The sequence below is a fragment of the Hirundo rustica genome, chromosome Z (assembly GCF_015227805.2).
Source record: "Hirundo rustica isolate bHirRus1 chromosome Z, bHirRus1.pri.v3, whole genome shotgun sequence".
In the NCBI taxonomy this organism is placed as follows: Eukaryota; Metazoa; Chordata; class Aves; order Passeriformes; family Hirundinidae; genus Hirundo; species Hirundo rustica.
In genome coordinates this window covers 39855032-39877663 of record NC_053488.1, presented here as the reverse complement: position 1 = coordinate 39877663, position 22632 = coordinate 39855032, and the positions used below count along the sequence as shown (strand labels likewise).

The window sequence follows — 22632 nt, the reverse complement described above, 5'->3', positions numbered from 1 at the left end:
CAGCGTCCTGTACATTTAACTGTATCACTGTAGTAGGGAAGAAATCTTCAAGATTTTTTTCTTTTTCAACCATTGCTTTAGAGGATGTAGTCTAAAAGCTGCCTGTTGCTTGATCTGAGCAACTCCACTCACCAGTCCTTTCTCCACCTTGGAAGAGGACTGGAAAAACATCCCTAAAGCTAAGCACATGGCATGAAAGCAGGACTGAACTCTTTCTTTCTACTTGTGGCTAGTGTTCAGTGCTCTCAATCTCAAAACGCCTTTTTTTTGCAGCTGCTTTCAAAGTAGAAAACCTTAGCATTCAAATCCCTTTAAAACTGTATAAGTAATTATTTTTCATAGATGAAGAGACACTTCCAGGAAAGGCTGAAGAAATGCTAAAGATTAAAAAAAAGGAACAAGAGAAAGCAAAACCTTTTAGCTTCAGCTCCAGTTCCTATTAACAAAACCACACTAGGTATATGTTTTGTTATTGAATTTCATTTCTGTTTTCCTGGCAAGAAATAATTTTAGTGCAGTAATTGGGGTTAAAGGAATAATAATGAAACTTAATAAAACTCTTCTTCTGTTACTCCAGATTTTCTTGTTTTGCTGGTGGGCTTTCCATATCTTCTACTTTAAAATAAGAGTGCTGCTAGTAAGTAAAATGAAGGCTACAGCATATTACAGCATATAATTTCTCTTACTGCCTAGTTAGCATGTGTCTAATGCACAGTCTAATACATTACTTGGAGAGTTTCTGCCTGCCTTCACATTGGCATCATGTGCTCCAATGATTTTGCTCGTAAAGGCTTATTGGCAGCATAATTGCAAATTTGGACATACCTATATTTACATGGTGCACTACAATATGAAAGCCAACATAAAATTTGATTTTGTTAGTTATGCCATTGACATGCTTAAATAAGAGAAGCCTTATTTGTAAGTTATTGAAGACACGATTACTTTGTAACTAGTCAAGCCACAGTTTACCAATACTTCTCATTCATTCAGCCACATACAAACAACCTAGACCAGGAATTAAATCATTAAAATAGAACTGCAGCAGACCAACTGGCGTCATAAAACACTTTAACAAATGAGTGTCTAGATGCACCCCTTCAAAACCCTCCTTCAGGGTGAAGGCCAAAAGAGAGTGAAAAAACAGAGCTCATGAGAAGGGAACTTCACTCTCTGGAGTCCCAGTGCTGTGGAAGACTGGTATATATGGTTACTGGTACTTGGTAGCTTCACTTCTGGTGCCTTGTAAACATAGCCTTGGCTATGCTGAGCCCATTGCTGAGCAGGATCTACAGGAAAGCTATTTCCAAGAACTCAGCCAGCAAGAGTTTTGCATTATAATCAGTCTGATGTACAGTGAGAATATGTAACTAGATCTGCACAGAGCTAATGTCAGTGTAGAGGCGGGGGACCAGATGAGCAGTAGTTGTTCAGCTGTAGTCCTGTCTCGGGCTCCTTTCCTGCATCCCAGCAGAGCCATGGAGCCAGCCTGGGGTGCAGTTATTCCGAGCATTCAATCACATGGTCTCAGAGACACTTAATAAATGCTGACCAGCAACACAACCAAACACAGCTCCACCTCAAAATAAAACAGCTATCCAGGATCTCAACACAGCAAGAGAGCATCTTGTCCAGCCAAGAAGACAGGAACTCTGCTACCCAGCAAAAATGACTGACAAAAGCCCTTTCGAAACAGATATGCTGACACTCACACGATTTGTTATGGAGAAGGGACGCCGCGTAAAAGGAGCGACGGGGGAGCTGACGCAGCTGCTCAACTCCATGCTGACTGCCATAAAGGCCATTTCCGCTGCTGTCAGAAAGGCAGGCCTTGCCCACATGTGAGTCCTACCTTGCGCTACAGGGAGGAAGAGGAGGCAGAGAGACAGCTACTTCCATAGCAAGGCTGGGGGGGTGGGCATTCATAAGTACCTTGGAAGTGTCTTTTTTAAGCTGATTAAGATCAAAGTCTGGATTATCAAGAGTGGGAAGCAGGAGAGCTCTCTTTTGGACCTTTTAAATACTGGGCGCAAGATACACATTTAAAGTAACTGCTGCTCTGTAATATTTTACTCTAAAAATGTAAGTGAGAACAGAACTTCAATGCACTGCTCACCTTGTTATCTCTTGTACTTGTTGATACTGATCTATTTTTAAATTTACTGTGAATTTGCTGAAAATCACATCGTGATATATTTAATGCAGAATATCTCACTGTGATACTTTCTGCTAACATCCAAACCCTCTGCTGAACTGTGCAAATCAGGTCTTGGCTTTTCTTGGGAAGCTGATTTTCTGCCTGTCTGCTGTATAAGCAATGCTCTAAAGCAGCAGCCCTGTGAGAAACTCCATATGCTGTCATACCTGGGTGCATTTCTCTTTCCTTCCTCAAGCAGTATCCCAGATGCAGGGTTACGGGCAGGGAGTCTCAAAAGGTCCTGTAGGAAAAACAAACATAACAATTTGGCAGCTAGCACTTTCACAGAGGGAATAAAAAATGACCTTGGGAAAACCTGGAATATACTGAGCTGTTCCACACAGACAAGTGCAATAGGCATCAGTTTAAGTCTTTTAATGGTGATCTATCTAAAGGAGTTCAGAGATATAGAATGCCCTAATAAAATGATGTGTTTAAAATAGAATGTTCTTGATATGTATTGAAAGATATTTTTCTGAGCATACCACACTATGTACTTACACCTGCCTACATAAAAGAGACCAGGAATACATTTGTGAAAGAAAGTCAACATTATAATTTGTTCAGGGAGTTGGTTTTTTGTTTTGTTTGTTTGTTTGTTTGTTTTTTTCCTTCCATAGAAACACCAAAATGTGTGACACTAGGGTTTGGGGGGGATTTTGTGCTTCTGAAGATTATTTGGTCCAAGTCCTTGATCATCATGGAAAATCATGAATTCCATGTCTCAGAACTATTTCCCTTGCTTTGTAGGACCATAATGTCTAGAGAGGACATGAGACATACTTGAAGCAAACCACAGTGTCAGGCTCCTATGCCCTTACTCTTAAACTATGCTTCGTCTCTGTCCTTACCGAGTGAAACTGAGCTATTTTGCCTCCTTGTCTTAAAGGAACAGTTGCTCTTACATAATTTTCGTCTTTATATAGGCAATCTCTGAAATAGTTTGTAACAGCAGAGAAACTTTTTGATGGGCCAAAGATGGAATTAATAATAATAATAATAATAATAATAATAATAATAATAATAATAATAATTCCCCTAAAAACAAACAAACAAACAAACCCGAATAAACAAAAACCCATTAAAAACAAAACAAAACACCACAACCCTAAAACATCAATTACATTAAGGAGCAAATGTTTCTTTTTACAAATGAAAAGCTTCAGATGTTGACTCAGAAATATCTGAAGTATCCAAACATACAAACGAGTAACTTACACCATTAAAATTACTGAAACTAACCATGAAATTTCAGGATTTCCCATGGCAAACTTTCAACCACTGTGAAAGTGGCTTGCATCCAATCTGCATTTGTACAGTTAAAGAGCTCTGACTTTTCTTGCCCATCCAAATAGGAGACTGTAAGTGTCTTCTTTAATGTTAAAGCACCAAGCATGAATTATTGACATATTTTCAGTTCAAAAGTGAAGGAGAACTTTTTCCAGGTCATAGACCTGAGCTGTGATTGTGCCTGAAAACACACTAACTGGAGAGTAGGTACTTACCACTCCCTGAAAGTCATGGTCCTTTTAAAACCTTAAACTTGGCACTCAAAGATAAAATGTCCCAAACACTCAATAAATCTGGGGGGGAGGGAAAAAAAAAAAAACAACAAAACAAAAACAAACAAACAAAACAACCACAGGGAGCTTTGAGCTTTGACTAAGACAAAAGCTCTACTCCACTCCCAGTTTAGGCCTGCCAATGACCAACATCATCCTGGGGACTAATGACTCACTTCTTTCTTCTCTCTTTCTCCCCATCTGCCCCTACCCCTCCCCACCCCTAATTTTTAATTTCCCTTAATTAATAAAAAAGCTGTATATTTTCCCTTTTTTGTTTTTGTTTTGTTTTGTATTTCTAAGATGCCTAGAACATGCACATTTGCTCTAAACATTCTTCTTCAGCTGGAAGTCTCAGAAACATACATACATAGTACTACTGTACTATGTCATTAGCATAGTGTTAAAATCAGGATGGGAAAAAGAAACATCATCCTCATTCAGCTGAGGATCACTGAATAAAACAGATCTTGATCCTGAGATGCAGTTCCATATGGCAAATTCCCTGGGGTTGTATTTAGAGTCTTGATTTGGGGCTGGAAGGGGACGTAGTGAATGTGGGTTAAAGGACCATCATGGAGCTCTGAGCAGCCAGTGGCAGAAAATATTGTAGATGCTCACTGCACTTCCTGCTTTCTCAAAACTGCAGCTGCTTCATGGGGCTGCTGGGGAAGCCTGGCACTTATCACCTGGGCTGTAGGCTCTACTTCTGGCCTGGAGAACATCCACACAGGAGCAAAAGGACCCAAGTAAGGCTTCAAAATGCATACTATTCTAGCAGCAGCAGCAGCAGCAGTCTTATAATGCACCTCAGCTGTTTCATCCAAAGATTATCTAAAGCTGTAGGAAGCTAAGAGGAAGCAACAACATTGACTTGTTGGGTTTTTTTTCCTAAAAACCTGTAATGTTGGCCTCCCTCAGGTTTCTTGATATTTTTACTGTTCTGTAGGTTTGGTATAGCTGGCACTGTGAATGTGACAGGTGATGAGGTGAAGAAGCTGGATGTATTATCCAACTCCCTGGTGATTAACATGCTCCAGTCCTCCTACAGCACCTGCGTCCTGGTCACAGAGGAGAACAAGGAGGCTATCATCACCCCGAAAGACAAGCGGGTCTGTGCAGCTCCGGCGTTCGCGGGGGGGGGGAATTGTCGGCTCAGGCAGCAGCAGGTGGCACTCTTGCTTCAAGTATGAAACCTGGCCCTGGCCCCTAAACCCAACCCTTCCCGGGGGAATTCAGAAAATTTGCACCGTTTCTGCGTTGTTTTGATTAATAACTGTCGTGAGTGGCATGATTTCAACAGCTAAAAGAGATGTGGAGAGTAAAATTATTATTAAAGTTCTGTGAAGGGGGAAGAATAATTATTTTTAAGCTTGTCAATACATCTCAAATCCCAGTTTTAAGTGTACCATTACATTCCCTGACCATGGTTGTGATGGTTTTGGATTACATTAGTATTTAGCAAGGTAAAATGAGATGAGAGGCTGGCGGAACTGAGTTTTATGTTACATGTCCAAAGGAAACACCTGACTGCTTCATCAGGCTTCCCTCAGAAGGGGATCGTATTACGGCAAGTTACTGTTCACACTGATGTAACTAACCTGCCCTTTCCCGAAGATTTTTTTTCTTTTTGCCTTCCTACCCTCAAACCTCGCAACACAGCGAAATCCTTTCATTCGCCTCAAAAAGTAGCAGGAGAAAACATATTCATTCGAGGAAGATACTTGCTTCCAGAATGAGTCACTCCTTTAGCTTTTAAACAATTTCTTGCACTGCTTGGCACAGAGGACTACTCCTCTATCTATTTGTGCTGTCTGGGCAAAAACATGTGCTCTCCAATTTCCCTGGCAGTCCCTTTGGGGGTCGGTGTTGTGCTGCAGGGCCAGCTGGGTCAGCAGTGCAGCCTTCCCTGACGAGCTGTATCAGGCAGGCTCGGAGGGCTAAATGCAGACATGAAAACATGGGAGTTTTCAAGCAAAAGGAGATAAGAGTGCGAAACAACATACCATTAAATGGTTTCCTTGCCACTTCTGTTTTAGGGTAAATATGTGGTGTGCTTTGACCCCCTTGACGGTTCATCCAATATAGACTGCTTGGCACCGATAGGAACCATATTTGCTATCTACAGAAAGGTAAGAGGAGCAAATTGCACATTCACAATCCTCTTGATGAAAGCAAAATGTCTTGAGTTCATCGCCTTGCCTAGGTTCTTCCCACGGTGCATTAGGTGTCTCAGGGGAAAAGGGAGCCTTAGAAAGGGTAGACGAACACTTTATATTCACGTGTGCTGAAATGCTGCCTGAATTCAGAGGAAGGGGACACCCAGCTCCATCAAATTGTTAGGTGGCAGCACTTCCTCCCTCCACACACAAAGGCGCTTAACTACAACTCTCTCACCCCCAGGGCAGCCGGTTAGCTCCGTCAGTGATGCTTGACTCAGTGTTAGGTGCCGACGAATAGCAGAATTTGTCCTGACGGACACCCACTGCGGGGGGCTGGCAGCCCTGGACCGTACCGCGGTCAGCAGCAGTGGCCTCCCGGCGCCAGCTGCTGTGCCTGTCGTGGATGGGAGTCCGCAAGCATGGAAACGATGGGTGCTGAAGGAAGAAATCGCCTTCATTCATCGGGGCCCTGACAGCACGTCTGCTCCCAAGGGGCTGCACAGAGCAGCAGCTATACAGCCTGTTACAAACACCAATAGTTACGGTCATGCCCGGTCTTGTGATTTGTTTGCTAATCTCTCAGCAGTTGGTGTTTTTTTCCAAAGGCTGAGCTCACGGTCATATGACTGTGGGAGACCCTCAGCCATTGCTATTGTGAAATAACAGTTTACAGTGCTTGTGACTTCAAAGAAGTTTTGCAGACTCAGATGCTACAAGCTACAAGCTTGAAGCTATTTGCTTCAAGCAACTGAAGATGTTTTCCAAGTCGTTCACCTTTTAGTGCATAATTTTCAGCCGGCTAGTCCTTGGTTTTTACATTTCTTCTAGGTAATACAATAGTCATCACTGCTGAGAATATGCATCTACTAGTGAATCAAATTGTTATGGCACAATTTCAAGAGGGTTGTGTCACAGGCCGAGTCCTGGAATTTGGCTGTCCACACTGTTAATGGATAGTGCAAATCCACAACATGGATGCTGTGCAGGCCAGACAACACTGAGATGGTGCCTGGGTATGATTTTGGAAACAGCATTCCTGGGACGACCTCCAGTACCGTGCAGTATCTTGCTTTTTGCAGGGAAAAGAGCTTATCCATGTTGATGAAATCTATGAAGCATGCTCTTATGTTAAGCAGAGGGACCTCTGCCCTTTTCAGTTATCTCTCCAAAGATACCCTAAATGACAACAGCAACTCCTAATATTTGCAATAGATAATAGCTGAATTTTCCTCTCAAATTATTGTTTTATTGTTACTAAAGGGTAATGTGAAAGAACAAAAGTCAGATGCTTATTTCAGTGTATAAGTATCACTTGAGAAAGAGAACATGATTTTAGGCCTTTAAGGTTCATGAATAACATTTCTGAAAAGGTAGAACTATTGTTATTCCAAAGGATGAACCTTAGCACCTACCAGTTTTGAGACTAACTCTTGACTGATTTTCTTACCATGTCTCACCTCAACTTCATTTGCAAAGGCACACTCTCCAAAGCAGAAACATTAGTCTTATTTTAGGGAAAAAACCCCAACATAACAGATAATAAGCACTCTTATAGAAAGGCCAGACTTGGACAATACATTTCAATCCTGAAAACAGTTGTCTGATTGCTCCCAATCCAGAGCCTCCACCAAAGTGGGAGGGACCATTTCCTCATGTCAGAAAAGCATTCTATCAGTTTCTTAGAAAAAGCCATGAGGAAATAAATACTATCTCAGCTTTATTTAATTTTCCACCTGCCCTTTTCTTTCTGAGACCAGAGTGGTGCTGCTAAAAATCAGAAACACCAGAAAAGTGGTGCTGAGGGAGAAGCCTTGCAGAATCAGCAGAGAATTGGACCAAGACAACTGCTGCCGCTGAGGAGCTCTCAGTTGCCAAAGTGTTAGGACGTGGTGACAATAAATGCTTGGGTTCTCCCAGGTTTTCATGCCACTGAGTTGAGTCTACAATCCTTAATTCATACTGCACAAATATGCTGTGAAACTCTCTTGCTTTGTTTCACTCTAGTTTTGATTTGTAACTTTGCCCAATGACTCTGATGCATTTTATTTCCTTCCCTTCATTGCTGTGGGGAGAATGTCCTCCCCTTCATGTGGTCCCTCACAGAGAAGGTGTAAGAATTCAGTATAAACACAAAGGCTACTCATGAAAAACATAATAGAAGCAGAGACCTGGAAACCAAGTCATTTTTGTGCTGCTCCCAGTGCTGATGAGAATTCCTTCATGTGATGTTAGGCAAATCACAAACAAAAAAAAATTCAAACTCAGGTATCACCTGAGGGTACCACTATAGCCAGACTCCACAGCCTTTGTTTAATCAGCCTCACACCAATTAAGAGTTTTAAATGACAGAGTCACTATAACCCATTATTGGCAATCCATCTGTCTGTTTTATTGCTTTGCATAAAGACCTCTAAAGGCATTTCACTGCCACCATCACAGTCAAAATATAATGGACAGGAAATCCATCTGTGCACCAGAAAAAAAGAGAAAATAGCAATTGTCAGAGTATACTGTCTAGCTTAATTCCCTGGTTTGTTTAACGGTATGTGGTACTTGGCAGGACAAAACTCCTGCAGTCCTAACATTGAAGTATCAGCTGATCTGTAGCCTTTTCACATTCTAATGAGCTCTGCAAAATGTTTGCCTCAAACCTTTTCTCCTTCTTTTTGGAAGCTAGCTCTTGGAAACACAGTTGTGAATAAGGATGAAAAAACAAGTGAATTCAGGAGGAATTCAGCCCAACTGCCTACTCCTCTAGGGAGGAGTTCCTCTGTTTTGGTTTTTTTTTTCAGAATACTCAACAAATATATATTTTCTCAGCCAAATTAACATAGAAAATGCATTTAAGAAATAGCACTGAAAAGCTCATCTGAGAAAAAAAAAATTAAAACAATATTATATATAACCCAGAGTTACAGGTATTGTATATACAGTGTATTTTAGAAAACAAACAAATAGAACTTTGTTCTATTTATACAAAATTATCTTTTCTTTGATGAGAAGAGCATACAAAAAGCTATGACAATTGCAATATATTTGAAACTAACTGTCTAAATGCATGTTTAATTCTGTGTTTGATGCTGCAAATAATTAGTCTGCTCTAGACAACTATTGCTTTTAATGGCGAGACATATGCGCCATAGAGGTATATTTTTGAAAGAGATGATGCTACCTAGGCCATAATAGTTGGTACTGTAAGGATTGTTTTGCAAAGTATTAGCTATTATTAGTCAATATTCAGAGTTCTGAAATATGCAAACGAAAGTTTGAACTTCATTGTGTGCTTTGTAACCTCTCAGAATAAGCAGCTTGACACAGTTTCAAGAGACTGAGTACCACATATATTTGTTCATGCTATATTTCAGCTCCCATGAAGAGCTGTCAACTGGATTTTTTATTTCCACAGAAGGATTTGATGAAGTAGAAATAAAAAAGATTTGAGCAAAATACAGCTAAAAACTGTAAGTGAAGTAACTTAAGTAACAAAGTATTTCAGCTTAAAATGTAAACATTTTGATGTGAAATTATTGTCTTTACATACCAAAAAAGGTGTCGTTTTGGTGTCCCACATCCCAGTTTTCCTCAAGGTGTTGGCATACAATGACAAACAGGAACACCTTTCTAGGACCCTGATGGGCAAATATTTTCTATACAAGACTGTCTTCGTGGATTTTAATGTTTTTAACCAGATATTCAGGGTTAGACCTGCTGTTTCTATTTAGCTGTTACTCAATCTAAATAAGCGTGTGCAACACTGAGAAACTGTCTGAGTTTGGAACAATAAAATACTAGGCCATGGCCTGAAGGAAGCGGGGGGGTGTTTCATTTCAATTCCCCATGGACCACCACCAGAACATCCATACAAGTCTCACCACAACGGATTTAAGTAAGCATTGCCATCAAGAAATCCCTACTAATTTTGTAGTAGCAAGAGATGAAGGCTAGAACCAGCCTTCCCAAGTACTGTTGGGTGTCCTCCTTACCTACCCCACCAGACAAACTCTTGTAAGCCATGGCCGAGGCATGCCCCTAGAGCTAGCTGGAAATATTTGCACCATGTCTGCTTGGGCTACCATTGTTCCATGATAACCAAAGTGCCAAATCAAAATACAAGTGTCAGAAACTGAACTAAAAGCAAGAAGTGAAATGCCACCTGAATGTTCTACGTAGACTTATAGATGAGTACCTTCACTTGTGCACACTTTACATAACCAAATGCATTTTTTATTTTGTTTATGATGAACATTTGTATACAATAGATGAACATTTATATTGCTTCACTTACGCATCCTTTCACTAGCAGAGACCAAAGCACAAATTCCATCATATTCCACCACATACCTTTTAATTCTGTACTATGGAAGCATTTTTTTCTGTAATGTTAATTACAACATTTATCTCTCAGTTAATCTCTCTGAGGGGAGGTCAGTATGATAGCTTATGTTACATTTACAGAAAATTAGTATCGCTATCTCAGATTTCTGATGATCCTCAATTAATAGCTGGGGCTATAATGCTAAGGGATCAGTTTTGTGGCACGTATCATATTGATTGCATGATGTATAAAATAACAAGCTCTCAACACCCTGTCCCAGCATGTACCTGTACCTGTTCCAAACTTGCCCTGAATGAGGGGGGGAGCAAACTCTGTTTGTTTTGTGTCAAAGGCCTGCATAGACGGAGACAGGAAATCCGTCACACATTATTATTGAAATGTTGTTTTTATTGTTCATTATCAGAATTTAACCTTTGGTTCAATGGTAATTTTTCCTCAGGAAACAGATGATGAGCCCTGTGAAAAAGATGCTTTACAGCCCGGGCGCAATATTGTTGCTGCAGGCTATGCCCTGTACGGTAGTGCTACGCTGGTTGCCCTATCCACAGGGCAGGGAGTGGACTGCTTCATGCTCGATCCGGTACAGTCACGGTGTTAATCACATTGCCACTATCTTTTAGAGCTTTCTGTCCTTGGTTTTACTTATTTTTTGTTAATCCTTCTCTCTAACCTATCTACTTAATGCAATTTTTTTGTGTGTCCACCTTCTCTTTACAAGTATTTATGAGCATGTTGGTTGAAATACCTGCTTGTTTTTTTCCAACTCGATAGAAGTGAAATTAAGTTAAATTCTCAATTAAGTGTTTGAAATTCTCTCCATCCAAACCAACACTTAAGAAAATTTAATTTGTACAGTGTCTTTGTCTTCACTTAAAGGAATCTGTGTTTGTTTTATTCTTGATTTTTCTGTCTGAATAAGAACATCAGCATGTTAACTGTTTGCCCTGAGGCAAGGACCATTTTTTTTGATAGCTCAGGCCACGTGATGTTTCATTTCCTGAGTGCAGAGTTTTATGGCTGTAACCTAGGGTGCATACCCAAAAATTTGCAAAAGCACAACAACGCCTGTACAATTGAACACAAGTCACTCTTCAGTGCCCAGGAACACAATGAGTGTTACTGTGGAAATGCATTCATTTGTAAAACCAGACTTAGATGTGGGGAATAACATAGTGATTTTTTAATGGTTTTGTGTTTTGTTTGGCGTTTTTGTTTGTTTGTTTGTTTGTTTGTTTGTTTGTTTTTTAATAAAAGGATGAATTATTACCAAAACTTCTTGTAACCTTTGTAAATAGTCTCATTCCAAGTGGAAAGAACTGGGAGATGAACTGCACTGATTGAGACAGAGAAAAAGGACGTGGAGGTGGAAATCAAACTGCACACAGCAACACATGGGTATAGATGACCAGATTCACTTAAAGAATTTAGACAAGACAGGTTAGAAGAGTTCAAAAATTAGAAGGCAGTGTAATTTTTTAATTTGCAGCCTTATGATTTGAGGACAGAGATTCATGATCAATCTGCTTTCAGGGCTGATTGGTGTTCTTTTGATACTCTATTGCAATTAGGTTTTGTTTATAGTACCAATGTGACAAGCTCTCATTAATTAAATACAAATTATCTGCTTTCTGCTCTTTTTGAAATATTATGAGGTTGTACGCTACACTGGTGCTGAAAGGATCAAGCTGTGCTAGCATTTCTGTCATGTCTAGTGTGAGAACTGTTACAGAAAGTAAAAATCATTTCTGCTGCCTGCTAATACCTCATTTATCCTGTCCTGCAGGGTCTTGGTGAATTTATTTTGGTGGACAGAGATGTTAAAATCAAGAAGAAGGGGAAGGTATACAGTCTCAATGAAGGTTATGCAAAGTATTTTGATCCTGCAATGACAGAATATTTACAAAAGAAAAAATTCCCTGAGGTAAGAAAATATTAGCACTGTAGCCAATGTACCATGCACTGGCAAGCACTGCATTCCATGCAGTCTTGTCTGATGGAAAAGGATTTGAAGGTCTTCTTGAGTTCAGACCCATATAACCCTTTCATACCAGCTGGTCCATTTTGGATATGTATGTAATGGAGTGTTTTTTTTTTTTTTTTTTTTTTTTTTTTTTTTTTTTTTTTTTCCCCATCCTGGCATCTTTTAGATTTTGTTAAATAAAATCATGGCTTCTTTGTGTGAAGGGAAATGTGCTGAAGAACCAGTTCTTTCAACAAAGCTCTGGAAATGTGCCCACCAAATCTGGGGATACCCTAATTTTCTAGCTTTATTTGAATATGCAGTTCAGTCATAGGTGCAGCTGGGCATTCAGGGCTGGATTCCATGTGCTACCCAGAAGGTGTTTGCAGGAATCTGGGTGGCATCACCTTCTCCTTCCTGTACCCTCTTGTATCTGAAAAACGCAGTATCGTTCTTGCAAGTTCGCCTCATAGGGAGCATGAACCAACCCATAGGCTGGGGATATGATCTAAACAAAGGGCATGAGGCACAATTTCACTGTATTTGGTGGTTAAAAGAGAGACATCCATGAGTGATGAACTTTCTTGGAGAAAGACATCCCATGTCTGACGAACTTCCTTGGACAAATACAGTTTTGTATTAACTTACCAATGCTAGGAGAAGAGAACACAAGCTCTCAATGTGGAAAGCTGGAAGCTCTCTAGAAAGTGTGGCTATGTGAAGAGTAATTCATAATGAAATATGGTGATGTGGATCAACTCAGGACTTAATTTCATCAGGAAATTGTTCTTAAAGCTCCTCCTATTAAAAAAGTCAGATTATTTTTAAGCTATTGGCTGTCAAGGTTACTTGTAATATGGTTTGTGTTAAATAGATTCAGTAAAACCCTCAGGGTGCTGTGAAAGGGAAAGATAATGAGTAAGCATTTAAACTATGATCCCATGATAAGCTCCTCCTTCTGAGCTAAAAAATCTGGATTTGCCACATCAGCTATAGCTGCAAAACTACTGACTGAATATCAAACCCTCCTTTTCATATTACCCAGACTGTAGATACAGAGTGTGTCACATCACAGCATTCTAAATATATTAATTTGAATATTTGAGATTACTTTGAGACTTCAAAGTCTGCATTCAGTTCAGCTGTGAAAAAAGCCAAAGCCCATGACACAAATTTCAAACTTCCTGAAACCTAATCCAGCTGGGAAACTGGAGAATACCTGTGCTTCTCATTCTGCTCACGTTATACCAGGCTATGTATTCAGTATAATGCACCAAGACTGGATTTATTAATTTGTGTTTTTGTAAAGCACCAAAGTGTTGTTTGAAGTAAAACTCTTGAACAAATGCATCAACCCCAGGCAACTAGGAGAAGACTGAAGAGATCTCAAACAGCGGAAAGACCAGACAGTATTTCCTCACAGGATCAATGGGGACAGCTCTATCATGTGACTCACTAAATCCTTAAGTTAGGACACACCAGAAAAAACTCGTTTGCAGACACTATTTAATCTCAAATCTGTGCATCTTCTGATGAAAACCTATTGAAATTGTTGGTCTAATGCAACAGAAGTTGGTGGATGTTTTTGTTGCTTTAAAGCAAGCAGCACAGAAGTGCACGGGTTATTTGGGGCACAGGAAATCTTCTCAGTTGTGCTGAACAACCACATTTTTTTCTGCTCTGAGATGTACAGTTTTGTCTGCATGAGAAGGGCTGAGGCACAAATGTTACAGCCACAAAGCACAAGGAAGTGCCCAGCCCACCTGAAGCTTTTTATGAGTTTTGGAAACAGCATAACTCAGTTCCTTGATTTGGAAAGGACATTATATTTGCATTGTAGGGAGGACTAGAGAGAAAAGGTTTTGGCATTTCTCCATTGCATGAAACATGCTTTCTGGCCTCACGTGTAAGCCTAACCAGCTCAGCCACGTTGGATTGTTCCAACCTTCCCTACAGAAGCCAGGTGGACATTTTCAGAGTCAACTTTTGTGCCTGTGTCTCCAGCATGCAGAAGGGTAGTGAACATATCTGCTGGATTATCAGTTGCCTGTGACTTGAGGAGGAACATGTGGACATGGAGGAACACCTTCTTATTCCGGCAGATCATTCACCCTATACTTTTCCAGCCACTAGAAGCCAAGAGACCTGGCATCAGTTTTAGCTATTTGTCCCTTTTTTGCATTTTTCTTCCTTAGATCTTACCTCTTTTAACTCCTTTCTCTGGTTCTCAGTCAACATGCTGTTCAGATGACTTTCTGACATTGCCATGAAAACACAAAAAATTAAACGGGGAAACAAAAGTAGAATGTTATCTACAACTTGTCCTATGTTATATATCATCATCATTAGCAACAAAACACTAAAAATCAACCATTTATAAGTAGAAGAGAGATTTCCACTTACTATCTAACAGAGTGTTCCAGATCAGCCACACTGATCCTCAAAGTTTCTTCTGGATCGCCACTTCCCTAAGGCATCAATTCTGAAAAGAAAACACTAGAAGAATGCTAGTGTTCTGCAGGCCAGAACTAAGCCCCTTACTACTATAATGTAGTGGGAAACTTATGTCTAACCACATCTCTTCTGGTATGACAGTGAAGCTAGTTTTTTATTAAGCAGGACAAAAATCACATTGCTGCTAAACCAGTTTGAAGAGGAAATTTCTGTTTGTGAAGTTGCTTGTAATGCAACTTGTTTACTCCAGTCTGCAATGCTTAGCAGGTGCGTCTGGGCCAGAAACTCTCTCTGCACAAATTTTACTATAATTCCTCCTCAAAAGAGGTTCTTCCTCCTATAATGGCTCCAAGGCCCTAGCTTCTCTCTGGCGCTGGTTTACCTATGGTAGAATTAGAATTAAAAAAGCCAATTTTATCTTGGCTTCCCACAGCCAGGCACAAGAGAAGATGAGTCTGATCACAACCTGCTGCTGATGAGAGCTATGCAATTGAGACTCCCTGGTTAAGAATTTGTCTCAGCAATGCCACTAAACACTTGCCCCCAACAGCACATTTCAGTATGAAGCATTCTTCTGTCAACTAGCCAAGATGTGTCTGAGTGATACAAAAAAGCTAGCAAAATCACTATTCTTTTGTCACCACATCTGTATGTGGAGTAAGGGATGCAGAGTGTTGCTGTTGTAGTCTGTAGAAAAAATGTCTTGCCCACTCTCTCCTAGTCATCATATTTATATAAGAAAATTCTGGTCTTGTTCTGCTGTGGAAGAGCAGGGCTATCAGGAATCAGTAAAAGAAAGAAATCAAAAATTGATTTCTATCAGAACATGAAGAAAAAATCACAGGACCTATCTGTTATGAATAAATTTTGTTCATTGGCATCAAGGAAAAAAAAAAAAAATAAAGGCAGCAGAAGGGGTAAAATGAAGGGTAGCCACAAGTTTATTCAAACATCATAAATGCTGACCATACTGAACATGAAGGTTCTCCAACACTTTCATTGGCATCAACCAAACAATCAGAAGTGGTTATTGAGCAAACACAGAGCTTGGCATTACTGAGGAGTTGTAATAAACCTGTCTAGCATTCATACTTTAGAATTTTGTTTAAGAACTGCTGGGCAATATGCCAGCACTCATGCAACACTATTAACGTTCTAATGTGTAAAAAAAATGAATAAGCAACAAAGCTGGAGGAACAAGAAATAACATGTCACTAACTAAAAAGAGTATTTATTCTTCCCATGAAGACAGCTGTATGCTAAGGGATGTAAAAATTCTATTTCAGTATGTAGTTCAAGTGATAACCTTATCAGAATGGAGGAATTTATCTTCCGTATTTTTCTCAGCACAGTCTCAGCACTGTGTCGCTAACTGGTGAATATCTATCTGGGTAAGAAGCAACTAAAATTGTCAGTAGCATCTCATGAGCTTAGAATACCCTGTGTTGGAAGGGAACCCACAAAACATCCTTTGCGTAACACTGTCCATGTACACACAAATCATGTAAATAATCTGCATGTGAATAGGAAATCCAGCATATTTCAAACCTGTCAGATGATGTGTACACAGCTAGCTCAGCCATGCAGCTCATGGTCACTAAGTTTTCTATCTGTGGTTTACCGAGTCCTTATTTGATAAAGTCATAGAAGCAATCCTTAGCAGTCTGGTTCAGGGGCTGTTTGTTCATATGTTATGACTTTTCTAAGTGTTCAACAAACTGTTCTCAAGACTCTGTTCACTACCTTTTAAAACCACAAAAGAAAGTTCTTCTTTTGATTGTATTTTTGAAGGTAATTTGAGACTACAACATCTTTCTGAGACTTTAACTGAAAACTTGCATTTGTCTCTCTTTAATACCTCTCAAGCTGTTTGGTTTTTCCAGACATGAGATTTTTACAATTGCAAGTCACAAGTGCAAACAGCTGTGAGAAGGAGAAGTTATCATTTGAAGCCTTAATATGCAATTATTTGAGCATAAGTCTAGAAAAACAAGGGACCAAATATTTAAAAGCCTTGTTCACTTGTGCCTACAATTAAGGGGACCAGATTTAAACAAAACTAAATGTAAAAGCTCTAGGCTGTGTCTTATCAATCAGTCTTTCTAGTATGTATTGTTTTCTTCTGAATTTTGCATAGTTCTCCTGATGTGTACAACATGAGTAATGAAAACCAACATATTTACAGTTCAACAAGGATTATTACATAGCTTGAAATAGGTATTTTTTTCCAATTTTGTTATCAGCTATATAAAAAATCCAAGACTTATGTTTAGCAATATAGGACTTAACTTCCTAGTGTTCTATTGCTTTATAATGTGTAATTTCATGAGATTTTTTTTCTATTTTAAAAGAGTAATTATCAAAATTTCACAGTCACATTGAACAATTTGAAAAAATGATCTCAAAATAGAATTATATTTTTCTCTATTTTCCTTCCAATTGTGGATTTTTTTTCCCCAGCCAAACTTAGGATTTTGCTGGGAAAGGTAACTAACTTGTGGTGTCTGAAGGTCTTGGAGCTGGTATTGCTGAACAAGTTCTCTATGTATTTTTCTAGATCTAGTGTCAGTACAGGATGAGCTTTGTAGAAAGTGCTAAGATCTTTAATTAGAAAACTGATCCAAACAAAAAACATGCTGAAAGCTTTTCAGACTTTTAGCACTGTAATACAAAACATATATGTGTATTAAATGTTCATGAAGTCAGGCTCTAGTAACGTTCTGGGAAGATGAAAATTCCTCCTCAACTTTATTGAAGACAGATTGAGGGATATGGAAACACCAGCAACATTCCTCTCTTAATAAGCTTTCCTTCAGTTTACATCTGTATTTTGTATTTCCCCTTCATAAAAGTATGGTGAGATGTTGTATTTCTTGAATGGACCTTATTTGGTCTACTGTATGTCCTTCTATTTGCTCAAAACACCTTACTTGTCTTCTGTATTTCCTGCCTAACCATTTCTATGACCAGCATGCCTGAGACTGAGATGAATAGTTCCTTGATTACTCTTGCTAAAATAGCTTGTCCTTCACAACATCAATTTCTAAGCTGAGAGCAAGGAAAATTACATTCATGAATAAATTGCTATCTCCCAAACTAAGCTGCAGAATGAATGCTATGACTAATTTCACCACTTGACAAATAAGCACCACTTACAAAGAAGGTAGAAGCTGGAGTCCTCTTGGAACCATCTGGACTTGTAGTGAAGTCCTCATGCTCATGCTTAGGAACCAGTGAAAGATCAAAAATCAAATTATTTTGATCTTGTTCCGATAAGGTGAAGAAGTTTTCAGTCCCTTGTTTTTTCACAGGCTGGGATTTGATTCCAATTGTGCACTCAAATTGCAGACACTCTGGTTTGCATACTGTGAATGCAGGTCTTTAAAATTGTTATCTTTGAACCCTGTAGACAATCACAAAAGGCTGAGCTTAGGACTGATTTCACAGTATAAGCAGCCATTAATTTAAGCAGCTTTGATTCCCATTTCATAGCAAAATTACATTTTGCAATGCTACTAGTTTTCTAGCCTGGTAAATAAAGTGCTTTATTCATGTTTTTCAGGATGGCAGTTCCCCATATGGTGCCAGGTATGTGGGCTCCATGGTGGCTGATGTTCACCGTACATTGATGTATGGTGGGATCTTCATGTATCCTGCTAATCAGAAGAGTCCTAAAGGAAAGGTACATAATTTGAATTAATTTCTGGTGAATTTAACTAATCTAATACCTCTGGTATTACTAGAGCAATAGTTTAAATAAATATACAAATATTAATCTTCCACTATGGAAAAAATTATTAATGAAAATTATGATCAGCTATCGAATTTAGGAAAGAAATGTAGGCAATTGCCAATTTAGGCCAAAAATCTTCCTCTGTGCTTTTATATTACAAAATACTCAAGTGGTCTTCACTGCAACCAAGGACTTAATAATTTTTCTAAAGATAATATTTCAGTACTATAGAAACCCATTGAGACAGCTATGCATAGCTGGCAGACACAACACAGATCTAAGGAAAATCTCTGCACTTTAAACTGGCAACTAGAGTTATCCCACCAGGTGGTGGGATATGCTGAGCCCCAGAAAAGGGTTTTGTCCAATGCTAGGAAAAAAGGTTTTCCTAACTTATGTTTCCAAAGAACACTAACCTTTTATCTCCTGCTCTGCAAACTCAGGCTTCTACTACCTGATCAGAAAAGGTGATTACAGTGGAAGGTGGGTTTCATGCAGTATTTTTGGAAAATATGACCTCCCATTTGGACACTGGTACAAAGTGCTCCATGACAATGCAGTGCAATGCAATGCAGTCAGTCTTTGAAACTGATGGGCCATGGACCATTGTTAGCCTCTGCTTCTCTCCTGCAGCATCAGATACCCTTACTGTCAACTTTCTACACAAGTATGTTTTAAAAGACCTAATCATACAGCTGATCTGTGGACCAACAGATCATTCTTAGGAAATCATTAGCACAGTACATAATAGAACATGGCGTTCTGACTCCAAGAATACATTCTTTCCTGATATACACCGTGCTTTAAACCTTCTATTCAAATGTTTTTGCATCCATGGCTGGTACATGGAGGAATTTGCCCCATGTCCCATACTGGTCTCGAAATATCCTATTGTCTACAGTCTTTAGGGAGAGAGGACTACTTGTTCCATCATGGTGAGATTTTATTTACCAAAATACAAGCAGATCCAAATGGTCTTCAAAGCAAAAAGAGAAAATAATTATCTTCAACATATACAAACAAATATGTCTACATGTTTGTCAAGACCAAAATTATTTAAAATTTTTAAAAACAAAAATTATTTAAATCCCAAAACACCATCCCAAAAAGCACTCACTAAATGATGTGGATCTGTTTGTACATAGAGAGAAACAGACAAAAAAGGAATTTGCTGTGTGTGAAAAAAGTGGGTTTGGTGACTGGCTTCTTCAAATTAAACTTGTTTTGAAATCTGTACTAAACCATTGTTGAAAAGAGAGAATGAAAAACAGGACAAAAGAACAAAGGAATGAAGGACTTGACATAACTTTCTAGAAATAAAGGTTTCCACAGGAGTTAACCTATATTCATTATTGGATTGCTCTGGCTTTAACTGCCAGAGAGTAATGGAAGAAGCAAAAAATTCTATAATTACAAATAAGTTTTCTTTCTGTCTCAGAGTGCAGGTGTATATAGTTCTTTTCATATATATCTTTTCTTATTGGAGAAATAATACTCTTGTGGCAAGTGCCCTGATCATCTTTCCCCTGAAAGGCAGTCTTGGTTAGACAGCTGAAAAGAATCAAATGTCACTGGAATTGATCAAAAGTCCTTAAAGTAAATGCAAATTATATGGATGTAGGCCCTGAAATATACAGATCCTTCCCTAAGTTAAAGAAAGAAATCTTGATGCTCAATAAACACTAAAGGTCAAGACAACAAATAAATCTTCTTCTGTAATGATATATTTTGAATAATATTTTTTATAAACTTAAGGCCTATAGTTCTCTATTAGGTGAAAATGTTAAACCTGTCTGAAGAGAGAGCCCATCTGAAGATCCTTAAGTGCAATTGCACCACTACCTGAAGAAAAACTGCTTTCCTCAAGTTGCATAGTCACAGCTAAGCAACATGAAACTTGAAATGTGGTTCCATAGTGATACCACTGCTGTTTGCTGGCGCATAATCTTCCAGAATAGGGCCAAGCAATAGGGAGAAGAGTGAAAGACATTGGTCCTGTGTTGCCTCAGAGATGGAGTCCTTGTACCATAAGTAGCACTTCAGTGGGCTTTAAAGATAAGAAAGCAGGTATTATAGTGCTATTTGAGTTGTGGTATATCATGGTTTGATTACAGTGTGCTAAAGGCACGAGGGACAGTGAAGTCCTGTGTTCAGCCCACTCCTCTGTCTCTATATCCGGTAGCATCCTGTCACACTTCCTTTTTCTGAGAAAACATTCCCTCTTTTGTACATGTCAAGAGCGCTTTAAATGAAATATGTGCTGATATTTTTGTACATGAGCACTTCATACATAAACCTACAGAAATAATGTTTGTTCAGAGCTGACCAGCTATCATCAATGTTCATTTAAACACAGAAACTTTTGGCATGGGTCCTAAATAATTTTGCATTCCACCAAAACACACTTACCCCAAGGGGTAACATTTTGAAAAAATGTAAACCAGTATCAGGGTCCAAACCAAAAGGGACATTTTTTCTTTAATAAATAACTGCACTTCCTTCTGAAGCTGCCACCTGGATTAGTTCAGGCCACTAATAGCTATTTACATTACTGAAGAGAAGTAATAAAATCTGGTAATTTGAAACTGGGAGCATCAAGTTTCAAACTCCAAAATAGTCTGACTAAACATAACATGATTATCCCAAGCTCTGACTTAACACATAAAGGCTCCGCATGAGAAGAAATTTTGGCTTTTCTTTCCCAGTACTATTAGTTTACCTGGCTTAACTGTTTTGCTGATGTCTGTGGGACACCCACTTTTGACATTTTTGACAAAGTACAGCTTCACTGATGCTGTACATCCGTATATCATCTTGGACATGATAGTGGTGATGCCTGTATGTAAGGTCAGTGCACTGTTCTTTCAAACAGAAGGCTTAAGGGAAGGGGAGAAGAAGAGAGTGAAGGAAGGGCTCTCTGAAAGACATTGCTACTTAGGTCAACTGAAGTTTGGTACAAAATTTTCTAAAATCACAAAAGGAATGTTAAGTTTTGGCTAGTCTTTTGATATAATTTTCCCTAGAGACAATCATGTGTCTCCTCTTTCCTTCTTTCTAGCTCCGACTTCTCTATGAATGCAACCCTATGGCTTTCATCATTGAGCAGGCAGGTGGGATGGCAACTACAGGGACCCAAGCAGTATTGGATGTGAAACCTGAGAATATTCACCAGAGAGTTCCTCTTATACTTGGCTCTCCAGACGATGTGCAAGAATACCTTGCTTGTGTACAGAAACACCAGAAGAGCAGCTAAAGTCTTTCCACATCAAATCTTCTGTGTCCATTTTCCTTCTCCAAGAAAAGCTTTACCGTTCAAAATGGTGGATTCTAGCATTTACCACCAATCTCTCCGTGAAAGTTCCAGTTTACAAGAACCGGAAAAATAGTGAGATTTTGTTTCTCCTCGGAGGCGAGTGTAAAAATCCCTTAATTCTGATTTGTGCAGGGCAAGTGCAGAGACAGAGTCATGACAAACAGAAGCTACTTACTTTAAATAATATTAACATAAGGAAGTGAATTGTGTCAGTATCTCCATTTGATCTGAAGCTTTACATTTGACATTACACGGATGGCATTGTTTGTGACAGGATTTTCACATCAATATTTGCAATGCCATTATCTGGATTTTCTGTCAGAAGCTTTCTTGCAGATGCTTTTTATCTTGACAGCCCTAAGAAGAGCAGAAGTCTCATGCTGTCTGAAACAGTATTTTTAGGCTGAGAGTTATATATGTTTTGGGTAATTAATAGAGATGAAGAGGCTGCAGCATTGCCAGGATATTTCATTTCTCATTTCGTTTCTTATGAGAATAGGAAATATCATCTGTTATTTACACACACCTTTCAAAGCTCAAATTACAATAAACCATTGCTATGGATGTGACACCCAAATCATGCTTTTTCTGTTGATCCATTGTCCTCTGCATTGTCCTCTGCTCCATTGTATCATGCAAGAGGATACAAAGACACAATTATACTTCCACTCTCTCTTACTTAGAAAGATTCTTGTTTCAGATTGAAGTGCCCTTTTACATGTTATATTGCCATTTCTAATCACTTTGTTGTCCAGTCCTTAAATGGAACAGAACAGCCAAGTTTTGTAGATGCTTGTGGTCAAAGGGAACAACAGAAGTCAGATGGTCTGCAGAAGCTTACAAAAACTTTACTAGTAAATTCCACACTTGGCATGAAAATTGATGTTAGTTAGTCCCTGATCTCCTAGAATTAGT

General features: G+C 39.0%; 1 protein-coding gene across 1 annotated transcript; it reads left to right on the top strand.

The window, feature by feature from the left end:
* The first annotated feature begins 1496 nt into the window (after positions 1 to 1496).
* Positions 1497 to 22269, top strand: LOC120765886 (fructose-1,6-bisphosphatase isozyme 2). Its single transcript, XM_040091101.2, has 7 exons — positions 1497 to 1841; positions 4709 to 4871; positions 5799 to 5891; positions 10697 to 10837; positions 12041 to 12178; positions 18234 to 18353; positions 21463 to 22269. The coding sequence occupies exons 1-7, from the start codon at positions 1669 to 1671 to the stop codon at positions 21655 to 21657; spliced, it is 1023 nt and encodes a 340-aa protein (XP_039947035.1). The 5' UTR covers positions 1497 to 1668; the 3' UTR covers positions 21658 to 22269.
* Positions 22270 to 22632: the final 363 nt, after the last annotated feature.